The sequence below is a fragment of the Bufo bufo genome, chromosome 1 (genome assembly GCF_905171765.1).
Source record: "Bufo bufo chromosome 1, aBufBuf1.1, whole genome shotgun sequence".
NCBI lineage: Eukaryota > Metazoa > Chordata > Amphibia > Anura > Bufonidae > Bufo > Bufo bufo.
This window is the reverse complement of record NC_053389.1, coordinates 600,856,981-600,874,918: the sequence shown is the minus strand read 5'-3', so window position 1 is coordinate 600,874,918 and position 17,938 is coordinate 600,856,981. Positions and strand designations below refer to the sequence as shown.

Genomic DNA, 17,938 nt, shown 5'->3' with positions numbered 1-17,938 from the left:
TCTCTGCGCATGCCCAGTAACTTCCTGTCCCTCCCCCTCATCGTCGGCCATTTTGGATTATCAACTTGATGAGACTGGTAAGTATATGACGTTTTGTCTGTTTCACTGTTTGGAACAGTGGGGGCTGCTGGCACTGGTGGTGGGGGCTGCCTTTATGGGGGGCTTCTGGCACTGGGGGGGCTTCTGGCACTGCAGGGGGGGGGGGTGTGGCTGGAACTGGGGGGGTCTGCTGGCACTGCGATTATGTTTCTGGCTGGAACTGTGCGGTGCTTCTGGCACTGCAGGGGTTTTTGTGGCTGGAACTGTGCGGTGCTTCTGGCACTGCAGGGGTTTTTGTGGCTGGAACTGTGCGGTGCTTCTGGCACTGCAGGGGTTTTTGTGGCTGGAACTGTGGTTGCTGCTGGCACTGTGGGGGTGTTTGTGGCTGGAACTGTGGTTGCTGCTGGCACTGCGGGGGGGGGGGGGGGGGGGGGTGGCTGGAATTGGGGGGTCTGCTGGCACTGCAGGGGTGTTTGTGTCTGGAACTGTGCATGCAGTGCTTCTGGCACTGCAGGGGTTTTTGTGGCTGGAACTGTGGGGGCTGCTGGCATTGGGGGGGCTGAGGGCACTGTGGAAAGGTTGTTTGGAACTGGGGGGCTGATGTCACTGTGGGAGGCTGCTGGCACTATGCGGGGCTGCTGTCTCTGGGGGTGTTTATGGCTCCTGTCGGATTAATTTTTTTAATCATTTTATTATTAGGGTCATTCCAAAAAAAAATATAAAAATTTGAAATTTAAAGAAAAAGTTCTGCGGTGGGCAAGTACCAACCTATATTTTAAAAAGTAAGTATTTTAAAAAAAATAAATAAAAAATAAAAAAATAGTTGATATATGTGGAAATCGTGCTCTAAACAAGTTCCTTTAACGTTATCTTCATTTTGTCTGGTATTCTGTTGCGTAGAGATGTCATCAAAAAAGAAAATCAATTGGAAAAACCCACCCAGACGTCGGCGTATTGAGTGGCCGGTAAGTATAAAATCAACGCTTGGAGTTTGTACTGTTTGATTCGTTGCATTAATCAGTATGTGCTCTTATTATAGATTTCTTCATCATCAGCGGAGGGCTCTCCCGATGTGGGCGGCTCACCTATATATATAAAAAATGTATTTTTTTTATTTAAATACATTCTTTTTTAAAAAAAAAAAAATTTGTTTCAGCAATCTGCACCTAGAGCCGCCAGCGAGGATCCCCCAGTCGCCTCCAGAGTCCGCGGGAATGAGCGTGGCGGTCGTAGACGTGTAAGTCTTGAATTAAGTAGTTTTAATTAGCATTTTGTATTAGGATTTACATTTAATTTTGTATTTCCTTTTTTTCAGGGTTCCGTAGGCTCCACCAGGGAAGATGAGGAGTTCGGGGTTCTTACGATAGATAACCTGCTCCTCATCCAACTGGTGGAGGCGCGTCCAGCATTATGGGACCACTCCTACCACCACCACGCTGATCATCGTACCCAGCGGCTTTGGAGGGACATCTGTGCCGAAGTTTTTGAGACCTGGGGGGGTCTAAATGCGGCGGCTCAGGAGAAATATGGTAAGTAAAACAATATGTATTTTAATACATTAATATTGTTCTTTTCCTTTCATCATGCTGATTTTATTTTTTATGTTTTTTTTCTATAGTCAAACTGGTTACAACGCGTTGGCGATCTATCCGGGAACGCTTCAGGAGGGATTATAACAAGGAGGTTCAGGCCCCGAGTGGCTCCGGAGGAACCTCAGGGACCCCATACATCCATACGGCGGCCCTGGGGTTCCTACAAAGGGCGATGGCACCAAGAAGGTAAATATTTTTAACAACTGTTAAACATTTTTTTTGTAAAGGGGCTGTCTGACACAGCGGAGCGTTTGGCTCCCCTGTTTTGGTTAGCCCCCCTACAGTCAGAGGGACAACTGTTCTCTCATTCTGAGTGTAAGGGGCTGTCTGAGACAGTGGAGCGTTTGGCTTCTCCGTTTTGGCCAGTCCCCTATGGTATACGGTAGACATAGCATAGAACATGGATGTTTTATTTAAAGAACAATTCCTAACTTTCCTTATTTTTTTCCTACAGAAGTGCCAGCAGCACTCGGGAGCCTGAACAACCTCCTGAGGCGGAACCGGAACAGATCGCCAGCGCCAGCCCTCCTGTATCGGCTCAGGATAATCCGGGTCCCCTACCGAATCCCTCCGCTCAACAGAGGCTCTTAGGTTTTCGCCAAAATTTGAAAGCCCTGGTGAGTGGGCAGAGATTCGGTAGGCCAAATCGAGCTGATTATGCGAACCTTGTAGAGGTCGTTTCCGGCGCTCTAGAAGGTTTTGCCCAACATCAGATGGAGTTTGGTGCTGACTTGATTCGCCGCTGGGAGGGGGCGGAGTCGGCGTTTCAACGCAGCCCAAGCTACCATTATGGACTAAGCATGATCAGTTTGATGGACTCAATGACGCCCGAGCAGTTGCATGAGTTTAAGATCATGCTAGAGAACGGGTCATGGGAAATTATGCACCGCCCCCATCCCCCCCCCCATCCCACACCTACGTCCAGTACCGCCAACCTTTCCCTTCCCACCCCACCGAGCATGTGTTACCTTCTGTTTCTTATTCTTCTCCTGCCCAGTATTTTCCTCCTACTTCTTTTCAAACTCCCTCCACCTCTACACATGCTCAGGTTCCCTCCTCCTCAGACCCTTCCTTTCTCCACACCCCACAATTACGCCCTGCATCCTTTCCTGTGGCCCGTAGTTTCACCTCAGTAGATCGCCAGAACAGGGGGGCTACCATTGCCAGCCCCAGACCATCAAGCCCACGACAGTCCACCTCCCCTCATCGTTATGAAGAATTATAAAGAAAATTTATGTTTATATATATTTATTTTATTTTTTTATTTATTTTTAAAAAAATAAAACATTATTTATAGTTTACTATACAAACTGTGTCTGTGTTTTTATTGTCCTGTACAGGGAACCTTGGAACTACAGCTGTGTTGAAATTAAAACTACCCTAGTCTCACTACTGTGCGTTTATTATAACACCCTTGGTATTTTTTATATCAAAACAGCATTAGTGCCAATGTCGTAAGAACCATTAACATGACCATCAATATTGAGCTATCTTTTGGCTCTTTATTGATCGTAGACCCTATGATTGGCACATGAACAAGCAAATGCTTGTTCATTGTTCAAGCTTGTGCCCTTTCATATGAGCCCTTGTGGGAGTCACGGTCCATCAGCATCATCAGGATTTCATTAATAAATTGTAATTTTACCATTTAATGATTTCCCAATGACGCTCTAATATAACTAGTGTGATTACCACAAGGGACACGCAAGGGACATACAGTTTTTAAAGGGGTATTCACATAGACAATGGGGGGATTTCGCTTGAATATGCCCCCATTGTCTGATAGGTGTGGGTAACATTTATAGGACCCGCACCTATATCGAGAATGAAGCAGGGAGCACTGTTGCTGGAGGACAACAAATTTCCCGTGGTACGTCCACCACCAAGCGCTAATCCCCGCCTCTCCCATAGAAATGAATAGAGGGCGGAGGCACAGTGCGCCCTCATCCACTTTCTTGGCTCCGTTCTCAATATATGTGAGGGTACCAGCAGTGGGACCCGCACCTATAAGACAATGTCGGCATATCTTAGTGGTATGCCCCTATTGTATGAGATGAGAAAACCCCTTTAAGGCCTCTTGCACACGACTGTATGCCCCAAGAGACATATGGTCCCTGAGCGGGCCTTATGTCCCGTAGTGGCATTGATCGTGCGCACGAGAGTACACAGCATCATAGTGTACAATGATTCTGTGCAAGTTGAGCTGCCCGCGGGGATATAGTCTTGCACTGATAGATCATATGAGTGCGGGACAATAGCCCAGTTTGCGGCACAACATGGTCAGCATCATGATGCTCGGTACTCCCGTACGCACGATCAAGGACGATCAGGGACATATGGCCCGCTAACGAACACTATACATCTTTAAGGTCATGTAGTCGTGTACAAGAGTCCGAAAGGTGTGGTCCATTATCAAAGCCGGACCAACTTTGAATTTCAACAAGATAGCCCTGGAGAAATATAGGAGCATGTCAACCCTGGGGATCTGAATACATGAAGATAGAACCTAGAGATGCTACTCATTCCAAAACGGATCCGCTAAACTGATGGCAAAACGGAAACGAACGTTACAAACAGATCCGCAATGCAGACGAATCTGTTTGAATGGCTTCCGTTTGGTCAGTTTATTGACGGATCCGTTTGAAATGCATTTCAAACGGATCTGTGAAACGCAAGTGTGAAAGTAGCCTATACTGGATACAGCTCTGCAGTGTGTCACTGAGTACCACGGTTTTCTCCCTTAGGCCACATACAATCGACATTGAATATCATATAAATCCAATATGTACAGTATCTCACAAAAGTAAGTACACCCCTCACCTTTATGTAAGTATTTTACTATGTCTTTTCATGGGACAACACTGAAGATATGACACTTTGATACAATGTACAGTAGTCAGTGTACGGCTTGTATTACAGTGTAAATTTGGTGTGCCCTCAAAATAACTCAACACACAGCCATTAATGTCTAGCCTTATTCATGAAGGGTCTGTAGTCGGAGAACTGCGCTTGGCTATTTCTGGAAGTCCCACAGAAAATGAATAGAGTGGCAGCGCAGATCCACCATCGCCACTCCATTTTCATCATCGGTGGGGGTCCCATCTGTCGGACCCCTACAGAGCAGATGCTTATCCTCTGTCCGGTGAGTAGGGGATATGTGCATTTATCCTTTTTAGCAATACTGATAGTGCCATGGCTTCCATTCATAACACAGCCATGACAGCTTTGACAGGCCTGGTATAGAATAGATACTAATGTATCCTGACAGATGAACAGACAGCAATTTTGACGGCAAGAAAAGACTTGCACATTGTACTATTCTTATTCTCAAAACTGCCTGAATCCCTAGTGGAAAGGAAAACACACTGGTATGAGCAAAGCCTAATTCAGGCTTCATTTCGAGTGCTGACATATGAATGGCAATGTGCACATGGCACTTACTTATACATCTTTCTCTCATCTTCGGAGCCGTTTTATAGCTTATTGAAGCAGTGTCACCCCATCCTGCCTAAACAAGCTTAATGTCTCTTTCGGGCGGCACTCCTATCCATAATAATCTACAAAACAGTCCCAAAAATAAAATTGAGTAAGGACACGTTTTTAAGTGCCATACAATGCACATTAGGATTCATAAAGTAACTTGAAATAAAGCTGCTAACCCCTTTAAATTATGCACATACATGCTTTGTCAAACTACTGTATATTTTTTGACAAGGTCTTTGATTTTGTGTTCACTAGCCCTTAAATACCCACTGCACTTCTAGTCAGGGAACAGAAGGCTGTTGATCTACAGGTGGACACCAGACATAGATGACAAGGGAAGCATATCCAACGCTTTACAACTGTAATTTCACAGGAGTGGGTTGCTAATCACAGACAGACAGGGATGGGAATTAAATGGCGTAGCCCCTTATCTGCTAAGCTGTAGTCTTTGTTTTTAGCTAGTAATGGGTCCCGATGGAGCAGTACAAGCAGTGCATAGAGAGACATTCAATTGGCACTATGCTTAAAGTGTTAATGTCATTCTTTTTTTTATTTTTATAATGTATAGGGGCAGTGATGCCGACCATTCTTGTCATATACTTTAATTACTGAAATTGTACATTTCTATTAGAAAAATAGCTGTAAAGTGACCAATTTTCAGCCTTCGCAACGCTCCTCTGTCTTCTGTTTACATAACTGTGGAGACTTCCTGAACACTGACTATGTTATGTAAACAGAAGACAGAGGAAGGCTCAAACTTTACAGCTATTTTTCTAATAGAAATGTACCATCTCAGACAATGGGGGCATATCGCTAGGATATGCCCCCATTGTCTGATAGGTGCGGGTCCCACCGCTGGGACCCGAACCTACAATGAGAACGGAGCAGGGAGAGCTGTGGCTGGAGGACCCCGGATATCCCGTGGTCCATCCACCACCAAGCGCTGCTCCCATAGAAGTGAATGGGAGCGCACTGCGCACGCGTGGCCCCTGCTCCCATTCATTTCTATGGGGCGGAGGGAAATAGCCGTACCAGCGCTCAGCTATTTTCGGCAGCCGCATAGAAATCAATGGAGGGCGGCTGTGCATGCACAGTGCGCCCTCCGTTCATTTCCCCGCTCTGTTCTCATTGTAGGTGCGGGGCCCAGCGGTGGGACCCGCACCTATCAGATAATGGGGCCATATCCTAGCGATATGCCCCCATTGTCTGAGATAGGACAACCCCATTAAAGTATATTACAAAAATAGTCAGTATCACTGCCCCTACACATTACACAAAAAAAATAAAAAAACAAGAATGTCAGTTACACTTTAAGACTTGAAACATTCCAAATCAAGTCAATCAGCAGTATCTCCAGTGTGTGGCTTCTACATAGGACGTGCGGTGCTATACATGCACAGTACACACATGGGTAACTAAACCAAGAATTAATTCAAACAAGAGGACATTATGGCACTCAGTCTTCTAATGCATTTATATCTGTAACTCTATGTAGTGTTACACGTGCTGCAAATCGGTCATAGACCAATGATGAGCATCATGAGAGTTTACTTGTACATTGAGTTATGAAAATAAATGCACTAGAAGAACTGGAGATGGCTGCCCTGGGATAACCTCCCCAAGAGCTGTAGTCAGTTCTGATAGGGGATCATCTGCCAATTCCTTCATCCTCCATGCTCTAAGCATGAACGCCTTTTTTGGTTTATTATCTCTTACCTCTTCTTCCTCTTCATCATCATCAGGCAAGCACTCACTGCCCGTGCTGGTGTTGTGCTGATAAGACGCAGGAATTGTGTTGGAAGCCATATCAGACTAGACCGGTGATGTAAGACTTGCAGTTGAAGGCTCAGACCACAAGGTGGCAGCAGCTGCGTACGTTTTGAGGCTGAGATGAATGAAAGTGAATTGGTCAAAGTAATAAGACTACTCCAGAACTCTGCTCTCCTATTGCGTTTCTTATAAGAAATAGAACAGATCGGACTACAAAGGAGAAGGGAAATATTTATTAGTCATTATCTTTTCAATAGTACTGGGATCTGTGCCCATTCTTGAATGCAGCATACACATTACATTTCAGCTTCTATCACCCATGTTACCGTGCCCACGAGGCTGGGTTCACACACTGTGACTGCGCCAATGTGTCCGGCATTGCATCTCAGCTCATTTGAAGTGAATGGGCTTTCGCTGCAATACAAGACATAACCTATGAATATGGGTGGTGCTGTTATTGGAAGAAGGCAGCCATGTCTTTCTAATCCCGGACAACCCCATTAGGTGCAAAACATTCTGACCGATAACATCATCTGTACACCCACAATGTAAGGAGATCCCATAGACTAAAATTGCATGTGATAACTGAGAAGCTGGACTCATGCCATCATTTGTGGGTGCCAGCTGTATTATACACCCTGCTCTCAAAGCTAGATTCAGAGATAACGCCGAACAGTTTAACCCCTGAGATGCAAGGTCAATAGCAACCGCAGCTTCTGAAAGGTTAGAGAGAGGGAGCGAGCGCCCTCTGTCTTCGAAAGGGCGCCCAGCAAGTGAGCCATGGTGTTCTCATGGCCAGCCATGTCCCTGCCAGGATGTAATAGAATGCATATGACAATGGCTATATGCTGTAATACAGGAGAGGTCAAGTGCACTAAAGGCCCCTATACAAAGGCCAATGATCAGGGCAATTACTGGGACGAGGCATGGCTCGCAATGCTCATTCCTGATAATTGCTCTGTGGAAAGGTGTTGCCAGTCACCAGATGGATCACAAAACATTTGTTTGTTTGCTAATGTGGCCACTGAAAGCATTGTTTTGTGGCAGGGATCTGCTGCCCGGAAGCAATGGGCCTCATTTATCAAAACCGTTTAATAGGAAAACTGTCTTAGTTGCCCATAGCAACCAGAGCTCAGCTTTAATTTTTTCCCGAACACGTAAGAAATAAAAGCAGAGCTCTGATTGGTTGCTATGGGCAACTAAGACAGTGTTCCTGTTAGACAGTTTTGACAAATGAATGTGTAGGGGGTCGATCACACATCCCCATACAATGGAGGTGACTGATGCATGTAAATCCAGTTCTCACCTCCTCCGAAAGACAGGCAATTATTAGGTACACGCTTTTTAAATATTTTAAAAGCCATATAAAATTTGGTATCTTCAAAATCATACTGACCCACAGAATAAGGCCTCATGCACACGAACGTATTTTGTTTCCATGTCCGTTTGTTTTCTTTTTGCGGATAGGATGCATTCATTTCAATGGGTCACAAAAAATGCGGACAGCACACCGTGCGCTATCTGCATCCGTATGTCCGTTCCGTAGCCCCACAGAAAAGATAGGGCATGTCCTATTCTTGTCCGTTTTGTGGACAAGGATAGGCATTGTTACAACGGATCCGCAAAAAGCAGGACATCATCCGTTTTGTCTGCGCATCCGCAATTTGTAGACCACAAAACACATACAGTTTGTCATGTCAATTTTACCATGTAGTGAAACCATAAAAACGAGACCATAAGAACAACGGCAGATTATGAGGGAGATTTATCAAACTGGTATAAATTAGAACTGGCTTAGTTGCCCATAACAACCAGATTCCACCTTTCATTTTCCAAAGGAGCTGTTAAAAATGAAAGGTGGAATCTGATTGGATGCTATGGGCAACTAAGCCAGTTCTACTTTACACCAGTTTGATAAATCTCCCTGTTGTTTATAACCACTTTTGCCCCAAAAAAAACAATTTTAAAAGTTACAGTACAGTAGAGGAACCCCAAAATGGTGGCATTTGACTCTGACAATGTCCAATCAGCGCTGGCAGTGGCAGACTGTGAAAGGACACACCCTATAGAAGGAAGCAATAAAGCCTCATGCACATGGCTGTTGCCGGCCGAGGCCCGTATTGTGACCCGCAAACAGCGGGTCCGAATATGCGGGCACCGGCCGTGTGCTCCCCGTAATCCGGAGCTGCGGTGCGGAATGGAGGCACGGAACCCCATGAAAGCACTACGCTGTGCTTCCGTCCGTGCCTCCGCACTGCAAAAAAGTAGAACTTGTTCTATTTTTTTACGGTGCGGACAGATCACAGACCCATTCAAGTTTAATTGGTCTGGATCCTTTGCGGCTGCCGCACGGATGGGGCCCGTGCATTGGCAGCCGCACAACAGCTGTGTGCAAGAGGCCATACCCAGTTGTCAATTTATTCATAAAATTCTAGTAGCATTAATAGGGGAAGAACAAAACGTGTTTTTTTTTTTTTTAAACGACCCTAAAGGTTAAACAGCTGCAATCGAGCCCAACGTTGGAGTCCTCTCCATGACATGCATCTCCCAGAATCTTCAATGTTCATAAGCGGGCTCATTAAAGGGCTCTCTGCCAGGCTTTACTGCAGCTGATAGACTGTGACCCAGTAAAAGACCCACCACTGGAATCAGGGCCTGTCATCACTTTAGGCTGGGTTCAGACCTGAGCGTATTTGATATGCGCGTTTAACGCGCGTTTTTGTCACGCGTTTTTTGCAATAGTAAACGCGCGTTTGTGTGATTGACTGCAGTGTCCTATGGCCACAAACGCGCGTCAAAACGCCCCAAAGAAGCTCAAGAACTTGTTTGAGCGTAGGGCGTTTTTCAGCGCAATCAAACGCGCTGTAAAACGCTCAAGTGAGAACCAGGGCCATAGGGAAGCATTGGTTTTCATGTGTTGAGCGTTTTACAGCGCGTTTGAACGCGCTGTAAAACGCTCAAGTGTGAACCCAGCCTTATGATACCCTCAGGTAGGGAAGCACTCCCTTTAAAGTGGCTGCCCACACTTTAAGTGAAGGCCAGTCCTTAGAATAGCTGATGATCAGGGCTCCGACACCCCACACCCCCGCCGATTCGCTGATGCCGGTACTGCACGGCACTGTTAACATTGTAGTGGACAGCTATACTGAAGTCAACCAGCGCAGTGCTGTCCACTACAATGTTAGCAGTGCTGTGTAGTTATGGCACCGACTTCCAGCAATAGATCTACACAGAGCAGCTAATCGGTGGGGGTGCAGGGTGTCGGACGCCTGAAGATCAGCCAGTGATGGCCTATCTTGAGCAAAGGCCATCACTTAGAAAAGCTTTCAGGAATAGCATTGTAAATGGAATAACACAAGAACTATATAATTACAATCAAAGACCACTTTCACACAGTAGTATTTTAGTGATGAAGAGCAATCTTTTCATTATACTTTATGTTCCACTCCTAGCTGTGGTGCACATATACTAATGCAAAATACCAACCAAACCTCTAAGAGAGCCTCCCTAGAGGATAAGATCCCCTGCTCTCCCAGGTATAAGAGTAAGGGCTCATTCAGACTGCCGTATGCGTTTTGCAGATCCGCAAAACACAGATACCGGCCTGTGTGCGTTCCACAAGTTGCAGACCGCACATGCCCCTCGCTCTCCAGGTATACAGAGTAATAGAAGATGCCCCTCGCTCTCCAGGTATACAGAGTAATAGAAGATGCCCCTCGCTCTCCAGGTATACAGAGTAATAGAAGATGCCCCTCGCTCTCCAGGTATACAGAGTAATAGAAGATGCCCCCCGCTCTCCAGGTATACAGAGTAATAGAAGATGCCCCTCGCTCTCCAGGTATACACAGAGTAATAGAAGATGCCCCTCGCTCTCCAGGTATACAGAGTAATAGAAGATGCCCCCCGCTCTCCAGGTATACAGAGTAATAGAAGATGCCCCTCGCTCTCCAGGTATACACAGAGTAATAGAAGATGCCCCTCGCTCTCCAGGTATACACAGAGTAATAGAAGATGCCCCTCGCTCTCCAGGTATACAGAGTAATAGAAGATGCCCCTCGCTCTCCAGGTATACAGAGTAATAGAAGATGCCCCTCGCTCTCCAGGTATACAGAGTAATAGAAGATGCCCCCCGCTCTCCAGGTATACAGAGTAATAGAAGATGCCCCTCGCTCTCCAGGTATACACAGAGTAATAGAAGATGCCCCTCGCTCTCCAGGTATACACAGAGTAATAGAAGATGCCCCTCGCTCTCCAGGTATACACAGAGTAATAGAAGATGCCCCTCGCTCTCCAGGTATACACAGAGTAATAGAAGATGCCCCTCGCTCTCCAGGTATACACAGAGTAATAGAAGATGCCCCTCGCTCTCCAGGTATACACAGAGTAATAGAAGATGCCCCTCGCTCTCCAGGTATACACAGAGTAATAGAAGATGCCCCTCGCTCTCCAGGTATACACAGAGTAATAGAAGATGCCCCTCGCTCTCCAGGTATACACAGAGTAATAGAAGATGCCCCTCGCTCTCCAGGTATACAGAGTAATAGAAGATGCCCCTGCTCTCCAGGTATACAGAGTAATAGAAGATGCCCCTCGCTCTCCAGGTATACAGAGTAAGGGCTCATGCACACAAACGTTTTTTTGCGTTCCGTATACAGGCCGTATTTTGATTCAGTATACGGTCCACATACGGAACCGTTCATTTCAATGGGTCCGCAAAAGATTTGTGGTGTCCGCATCCGTTGCTCCATTCCGTGGCCCCGCAAAAATTATGAGGCATGTCCTATTCTTGTCTGTTTTGCAGACAAGAATAGGCATTTCTATACTGGGCCACCTGTCCCGTTTCGCAAATTGCGGAAGGCACGCGGGCGGCATCCGTTTTTTTGCGGACCGCAAAAAACGGCATGTTCGTGTGCATGAGCCCTAATAGAGAAGGCCCCTGCTCCCCAGGTATACAGAGTAAGGCCCCTTTCACACGAGCGTGACAGATTAGGTCCAGATGCGTTAAGTGGAACTCGCACCATTTTGCAAGCAAGTTCAGTCAGTTTTGCCTGTGATTGCGTTCAGTTTTGATGCGCGAAAAAAAAAAAATGCTCATGTACACAGACCCATTAAAATTAATGGGTCAGCATTCAGTGCGGGTGCTCTACGTTCACGTCACGCATTGCACCAGCGTGGAAAACTCGCTTGTGTGAAAGGGGCCTAATAGAGGAGGCCCCCGCTCCCCCGGGTATACATAGTAATAGAGGAGGCCCCCGCTCCCCCGGGTATACATAGTAATAGAGGAGGCCCCCGCTCCCCCGGGTATACATAGTAATAGAGGAGGCCCCCGCTCCCCCGGGTATACATAGTAATAGAGGAGGCCCCCGCTCCCCAGGTATACATAGTAATAGAGGAGGCCCCCGCTCCCCAGGTATACATAGTAATAGAGGAGGCCCCCGCTCCCCAGGTATACATAGTAATAGAGGAGGCCCCCGCTCCCCAGGTATACATAGTAATAGAGGAGGCCCCCGCTCCCCAGGTATACATAGTAATAGAGGAGGCCCCCGCTCCCCAGGTATACATAGTAATAGAGGAGGCCCCCGCTCCCCAGGTATACATAGTAATAGAGGAGGCCCCCGCTCCCCAGGTATACATAGTAATAGAGGAGGCCCCCGCTCCCCAGGTATACATAGTAATAGAGGAGGCCCCCGCTCCCCAGGTATACATAGTAATAGAGGAGGCCCCCGCTCCCCAGGTATACATAGTAATAGAGGAGGCCCCCGCTCCCCAGGTATACATAGTAATAGAGGAGGCCCCCGCTCCCCAGGTATACATAGTAATAGAGGAGGCCCCCGCTCCCCAGGTATACATAGTAATAGAGGAGGCCCCCGCTCCCCAGGTATACATAGTAATAGAGGAGGCCCCCGCTCCCCAGGTATACATAGTAATAGAGGAGGCCCCCGCTCCCCAGGTATACATAGTAATAGAGGAGGCCCCCGCTCCCCAGGTATACATAGTAATAGAGGAGGCCCCCGCTCCCCAGGTATACATAGTAATAGAGGAGGCCCCCGCTCCCCAGGTATACATAGTAATAGAGGAGGCCCCCGCTCCCCAGGTATACATAGTAATAGAGGAGGCCCCCGCTCCCCAGGTATACATAGTAACAGAGGATGCCCCCGCTCCCCAGGTATACATAGTAACAGAGGATGCCCCCGCTCCCCAGGTATACATAGTAACAGAGGATGCCCCCGCTCCCCAGGTATACATAGTAACAGAGGATGCCCCCGCTCCCCAGGTATACATAGTAACAGAGGAGGCCCCCGCTCCCCAGGTATACATAGTAACAGAGGAGGCCCCCGCTCCCCAGGTATACATAGTAATAGAGGAGGCCCCCGCTCCCCAGGTATACATAGTAATAGAGGAGGCCCCCGCTCCCCAGGTATACATAGTAATAGAGGAGGCCCCCGCTCCCCAGGTATACATAGTAATAGAGGATGCCCCCGCTCCCCAGGTATACATAGTAATAGAGGATGCCCCTGCTCCCCAGGTATACATAGTAATAGAGGATGCCCCCGCTCCCCAGGTATACATAGTAATAGAGGATGCCCCTGCTCCCCAGGTATACATAGTAATAGAGGATGCCCCTGCTCCCCAGGTATACATAGTAATAGAGGATTATATGTAGAAACAAGACGAAAGTTGGGTGGCACAGCTCATATCCCGAATAAACAACCGGATTCCGGCATTACCGTACATACAGTGTTGCGGTGCTCTAGCCTCCAAAATAACATGAATAATTCATATGTGTTGGGGCAAAAACCCCAATACCGGATGGGCGGTGGACTCCAAATTAGAAGTTATGAGTACTCAGAGAAATTGATAACAGGCGCAGTGCTGTGTATCAAGTGTTCCAACTTTATTGAAAGTAAGCAGAGATTACATACCATTTTTTTGGGATCATTTCCAAAGTGTGAGACATAATTAAGCATTTACATCATAACTCATTAAATCACAATCTGAAATAAGAATTTCTTGGCTATACACCTGAAGATTCTCCTTAATCTTAAATGTGGGTGTTAATCACGGACTCGTCCTGCTAATAATTGTACAAATTCCACAAAGGGACAAAGTTGGAGCGGCTAGGAGTGACCTTGAAGTCACAGTAATCTTACACAAAGATTTAGGGCTTATAACATAAAATAGCTGTACAAGGCACAACATGGAGTCTCAACCCTCACATATGTACGTAAGGAAGTATAGCAGGCGGCACTCACCACTCTAACTGATTGAAGTCCTTTATTCCTCCAAAGATATCAAAAACATAAGGCTGGGGCAGACAGCTTACACACACATGAAAGTAGCGATGATCGCTTCGCACTTCCTCAGGCCACTGTCGTCATTACGCACATGCGTGCCTCATTTATACATCACCAACATGGAGTCGCCATAGAGATCTCCAGCGCTGCCCCGAAATGACAACTTTAAAAACAACAATAACAAGTAACCACATACATGAACTGATGGCAACTGCACATTACAAAAGCACACTTAAATCATTTTTGTCATTTAACCCTAAAGGGCCCATAGCTCTGGAATGCATAATCCACTTAGCTTCTCTTTGTAGCAAGAGGCGATGTCTATCGCCCCCTTGTGGTGGGTTCAGAACTAACTCAATACCTGCAAAACTTGTACCATGTTCATCTCTTATATGCTCTATCAATCTGGGACATCCTTTCCCTGACTTAACTGAGTTCACATGTTCCCTGAACCTCTCGTACATGCATCTTATTGTTTTTCCAATATAAAATCGCCCACACTGACATGTCACCAAGTATTCCACAAATGGACTCCTACATGGTCACCCTATGATGAATCCCTCCAAAACGGAGGGCTTTGCTTTGAGAGTTGTACCTACAGAAAGAACAATTCCCAAACCTAAAGTTCCCCTTAGGGTTCCTATCCTGCAACCAATTCTTAGGCCCCTTTCACACGAGCGGATTAGGTCCGGATGAAACTCGCACTATTTTGCAAGCAAGTTCAGTCAGTTTTGTCTGCGATTGCGCTCATTTTTTTCCGCACGGGTGCAATGCGTTGTAATGTAAATCAATTTTGATTAACATTATCATACCTTTTTGTTTATATTCTTTCTACCCCCTAGCAATTCACGTTGGGAGAAGTCTCCCACTTTTTTCATAGCTGCTTCAATAACCTTTTCAGGGTAACCCCTATCAAGGAGACACTCTTTTAATTCCAGGGCCTGTATCTTATATCCTTCCTCAGTACTATTGATCCTCCTTAGGGTCCATTCACACGTCCGTAGTGTATTGCGGATCCGCAAAACACCGGGCCGGCACCATTCTAGAAATGCCTATTCTTGTCAGCTATTGCGGACAAGAATAGGACATGTTCTATTTTTTTCAGTAGACGCGCACCAGAAATGCGGATGCTGTCCGCATCTTTTCCGTCCCCATTGAGAATGAATGGGTCCGCACCCATTTCGCATCTCAAAGCATCTCTTCTTAATGATCCATGAAACACAGATGCAACAAGGCTGGTATCCGTGTTGCATCCATGGTTTTCACGGACCCATAGTCTATAATGAACGTGATGGATCCGTGAACACGAACAAAATAGAGCATGCATCCGTGCTAAAAACACGGACCTATGGACGGTGCTAAAACACTGATGTCTGAATACACACATTAAAATGAATAGGGACGTGTGCTGTCCGTGGAGAACACGTACAGCACACGTCTGTGAAACACTGAAGTGTGAATGAGGCTTAATACAGGATGCCCCCGCTCCCCAGGTATACAGAGTAATACAGGATGCCCCCGCCCCCCAGGTATACATAGTAATACAGGATGCCCCAGCTCCCCAGGTATACATAGTAATACAGGATGCCCCAGCTCCCCAGGTATACATAGTAATAGAGGAGGGCGCGCTCCCCAGGTATACATAGTAATAGAGGATGCCCCCGCTCCCCAGGTATACATAGTAATAGCGGATGCCCCCGCTCCCCAGGTATACATAGTAATAGCGGATGCCCCCGCTCCCCAGGTATACATAGTAATAGCGGATGCCCCCGCTCCCCAGGTATACATAGTAATAGCGGATGCCCCCGCTCCCCAGGTATACATAGTAATAGCGGATGCCCCCGCTCCCCAGGTATACATAGTAATAGCGGATGCCCCCGCTCCCCAGGTATACATAGTAATAGCGGATGCCCCCGCTCCCCAGGTATACATAGTAATAGCGGATGCCCCCGCTCCCCAGGTATACATAGTAATAGCGGATGCCCCCGCTCCCCAGGTATACATAGTAATAGCGGATGCCCCCGCTCCCCAGGTATACATAGTAATAGCGGATGCCCCCGCTCCCCAGGTATACATAGTAATAGCGGATGCCCCCGCTCCCCAGGTATACATAGTAATAGCGGATGCCCCCGCTCCCCAGGTATACATAGTAATAGAGGAGGCCCCCGCTCCCCAGGTATACAGAGTAATAGAGGAGGCCCCCGCTCCCCAGGTATACAGAGCAATACAGGAGGCCCCTGCTCCTCAGGTATACAGAGCAATACAGGAGGCCCCTGCTCCTCAGGTATACAGAGTAATACAGGATGCCCCTGCTCCCCAGGTATACAGAGTAATACAGGATGCCCCTGCTCCTCAGTTATACAGAGTAATAGAGGATGCCCCCGCTCCCCAGGTATACATAGTAAAAGAGGATGCCCCTGCTCCCCAGGTATACATAGTAATAGAGGATGCCCCCGCTCCCCAGGTATACATAGTAATAGAGGATGCCCCTGCTCCCCAGGTATACATAGTAATAGAGGATGCCCCTGCTCCCCAGGTATACATAGTAATAGAGGAGGGCGCGCTCCCCAGGTATACATAGTAATAGAGGATGCCCCTGCTCCCCAGGTATACATAGTAATAGAGGATGCCCCTGCTCCCCAGGTATACATAGTAATAGAGGAGGCCCCCGCTCCCCAGGTATACATAGTAATAGAGGAGGCCCCCGCTCCCCAGGTATACATAGTAATACAGGATGCCCCTGCTCCCCAGGTATACAGAGTAATACAGGATGCCCCTGCTCCTCAGTTATACAGAGTAATACAGGATGCCCCTGCTCCCCAGGTATACAGAGTAATACAGGATGCCCCTGCTCCTCAGTTATACAGAGTAATAGAGGAGGCCCCCACTCCCCAGGTATACAGAGCAGGAGGCCCCTGCTCCACCGGGTATACCATGTAATCACATAACCGCTGTAGTAAGTGGATGCACACACTGCCTTACATCATAACAATAAGTAATGCTTATAATAAAAAAAAAATAAGAATATCAAACCCTAATGGTGGAGGTAAGCGTAAGGCGCATGGTCACTTTGGAATTGAGGCTTTCAATGTCACATGACCATGTGACGTCACACGGTCCTTAAGACGCATTTAGACACTACCGATCTTCATATACATTCTATGCTCATAGGTAAAGGCTAAATCCTATACTCGGTAAGGACCTGCAGACGTCAATATCACGTGACATTAGTCGCAACCACGCTTCATACCCAACTTCCGACCCTTCTGTGCTGCTGAAGGACCTTAGATGATGTCACGATCATGTGATCAATCATGTGTGTGGGAGGAGTTGTGATGCTGAACGTAACTCAGTCACGTGACCCCGTCCTGGGAGCAGTTGTGTACTGTGCAGAAGCCGTGATAACTTATGTAGTTACTGTCTGCAGTCAGCTGGGAGTGCATGCAGCAGAGCTGGCAGGGTTTTTGTAGTGTCTCAGTGTGATCGTGCGGGGAGGTATAGTGCGTATACAAATGCTTATTGTAGAAGCATGTGTCTGTTGGGTTGTTTCTGAGAGGTGAGTGTGTTTGTACGGTGCATCATGTACAGAGCTGTGTTCGTGTATGTATTGTGCATGTAGCACAGCTGCATGTCTAGTTTATATACTATAACAGGCGGTATAGAATTCAGTTAAAACCTGGTTTATGTCTTAAAGGGTTTTACCAGGAGTTTAATATTAAAGGGGTTGTCAGGGCTATTACTATTGATGACCTGATCCTC

The 17,938-nt window shown here is 47.0% G+C and overlaps 2 protein-coding genes across 6 annotated transcripts in view; both read right to left on the bottom strand.

Annotated features, from left to right (window-relative positions):
- The window catches only part of GTF3C6 (general transcription factor IIIC subunit 6), a 36,785-nt gene extending 19,504 nt beyond the window's left edge, over positions 1-17,281 (bottom strand). The window contains exons 1-3 of one of the 5 annotated variants that reach the window (XM_040413520.1): positions 14,138-14,330; positions 13,613-13,729; positions 6,831-7,094 (exon numbers count right to left, since the gene is read on the bottom strand). In XM_040413520.1, coding sequence (XP_040269454.1) covers positions 6,831-6,920 — 90 coding nt within the window. In that variant the 5' untranslated portion in view covers positions 6,921-7,094; positions 13,613-13,729; positions 14,138-14,330. Of the gene's footprint in view, positions 1-6,830; positions 7,095-13,612; positions 13,730-14,137; positions 14,331-17,212 lie in introns of those variants that run through there. The other 4 variants (XM_040413525.1, XM_040413526.1, XM_040413527.1 and 1 more) reach the window with 4 other exon arrangements.
- Positions 7,085-13,026, bottom strand: LOC120985514 (fibroin heavy chain-like). Its single transcript, XM_040413519.1, has 2 exons — positions 12,065-13,026; positions 7,085-7,210 (listed from the first exon to the last, which is right to left on the bottom strand). Exon 1 carries the CDS (start codon positions 13,020-13,022, stop codon positions 12,084-12,086), a length of 939 nt encoding a protein of 312 aa, XP_040269453.1. The 5' UTR covers positions 13,023-13,026; the 3' UTR covers positions 7,085-7,210; positions 12,065-12,083.
- Positions 17,282-17,938: the final 657 nt, after the last annotated feature.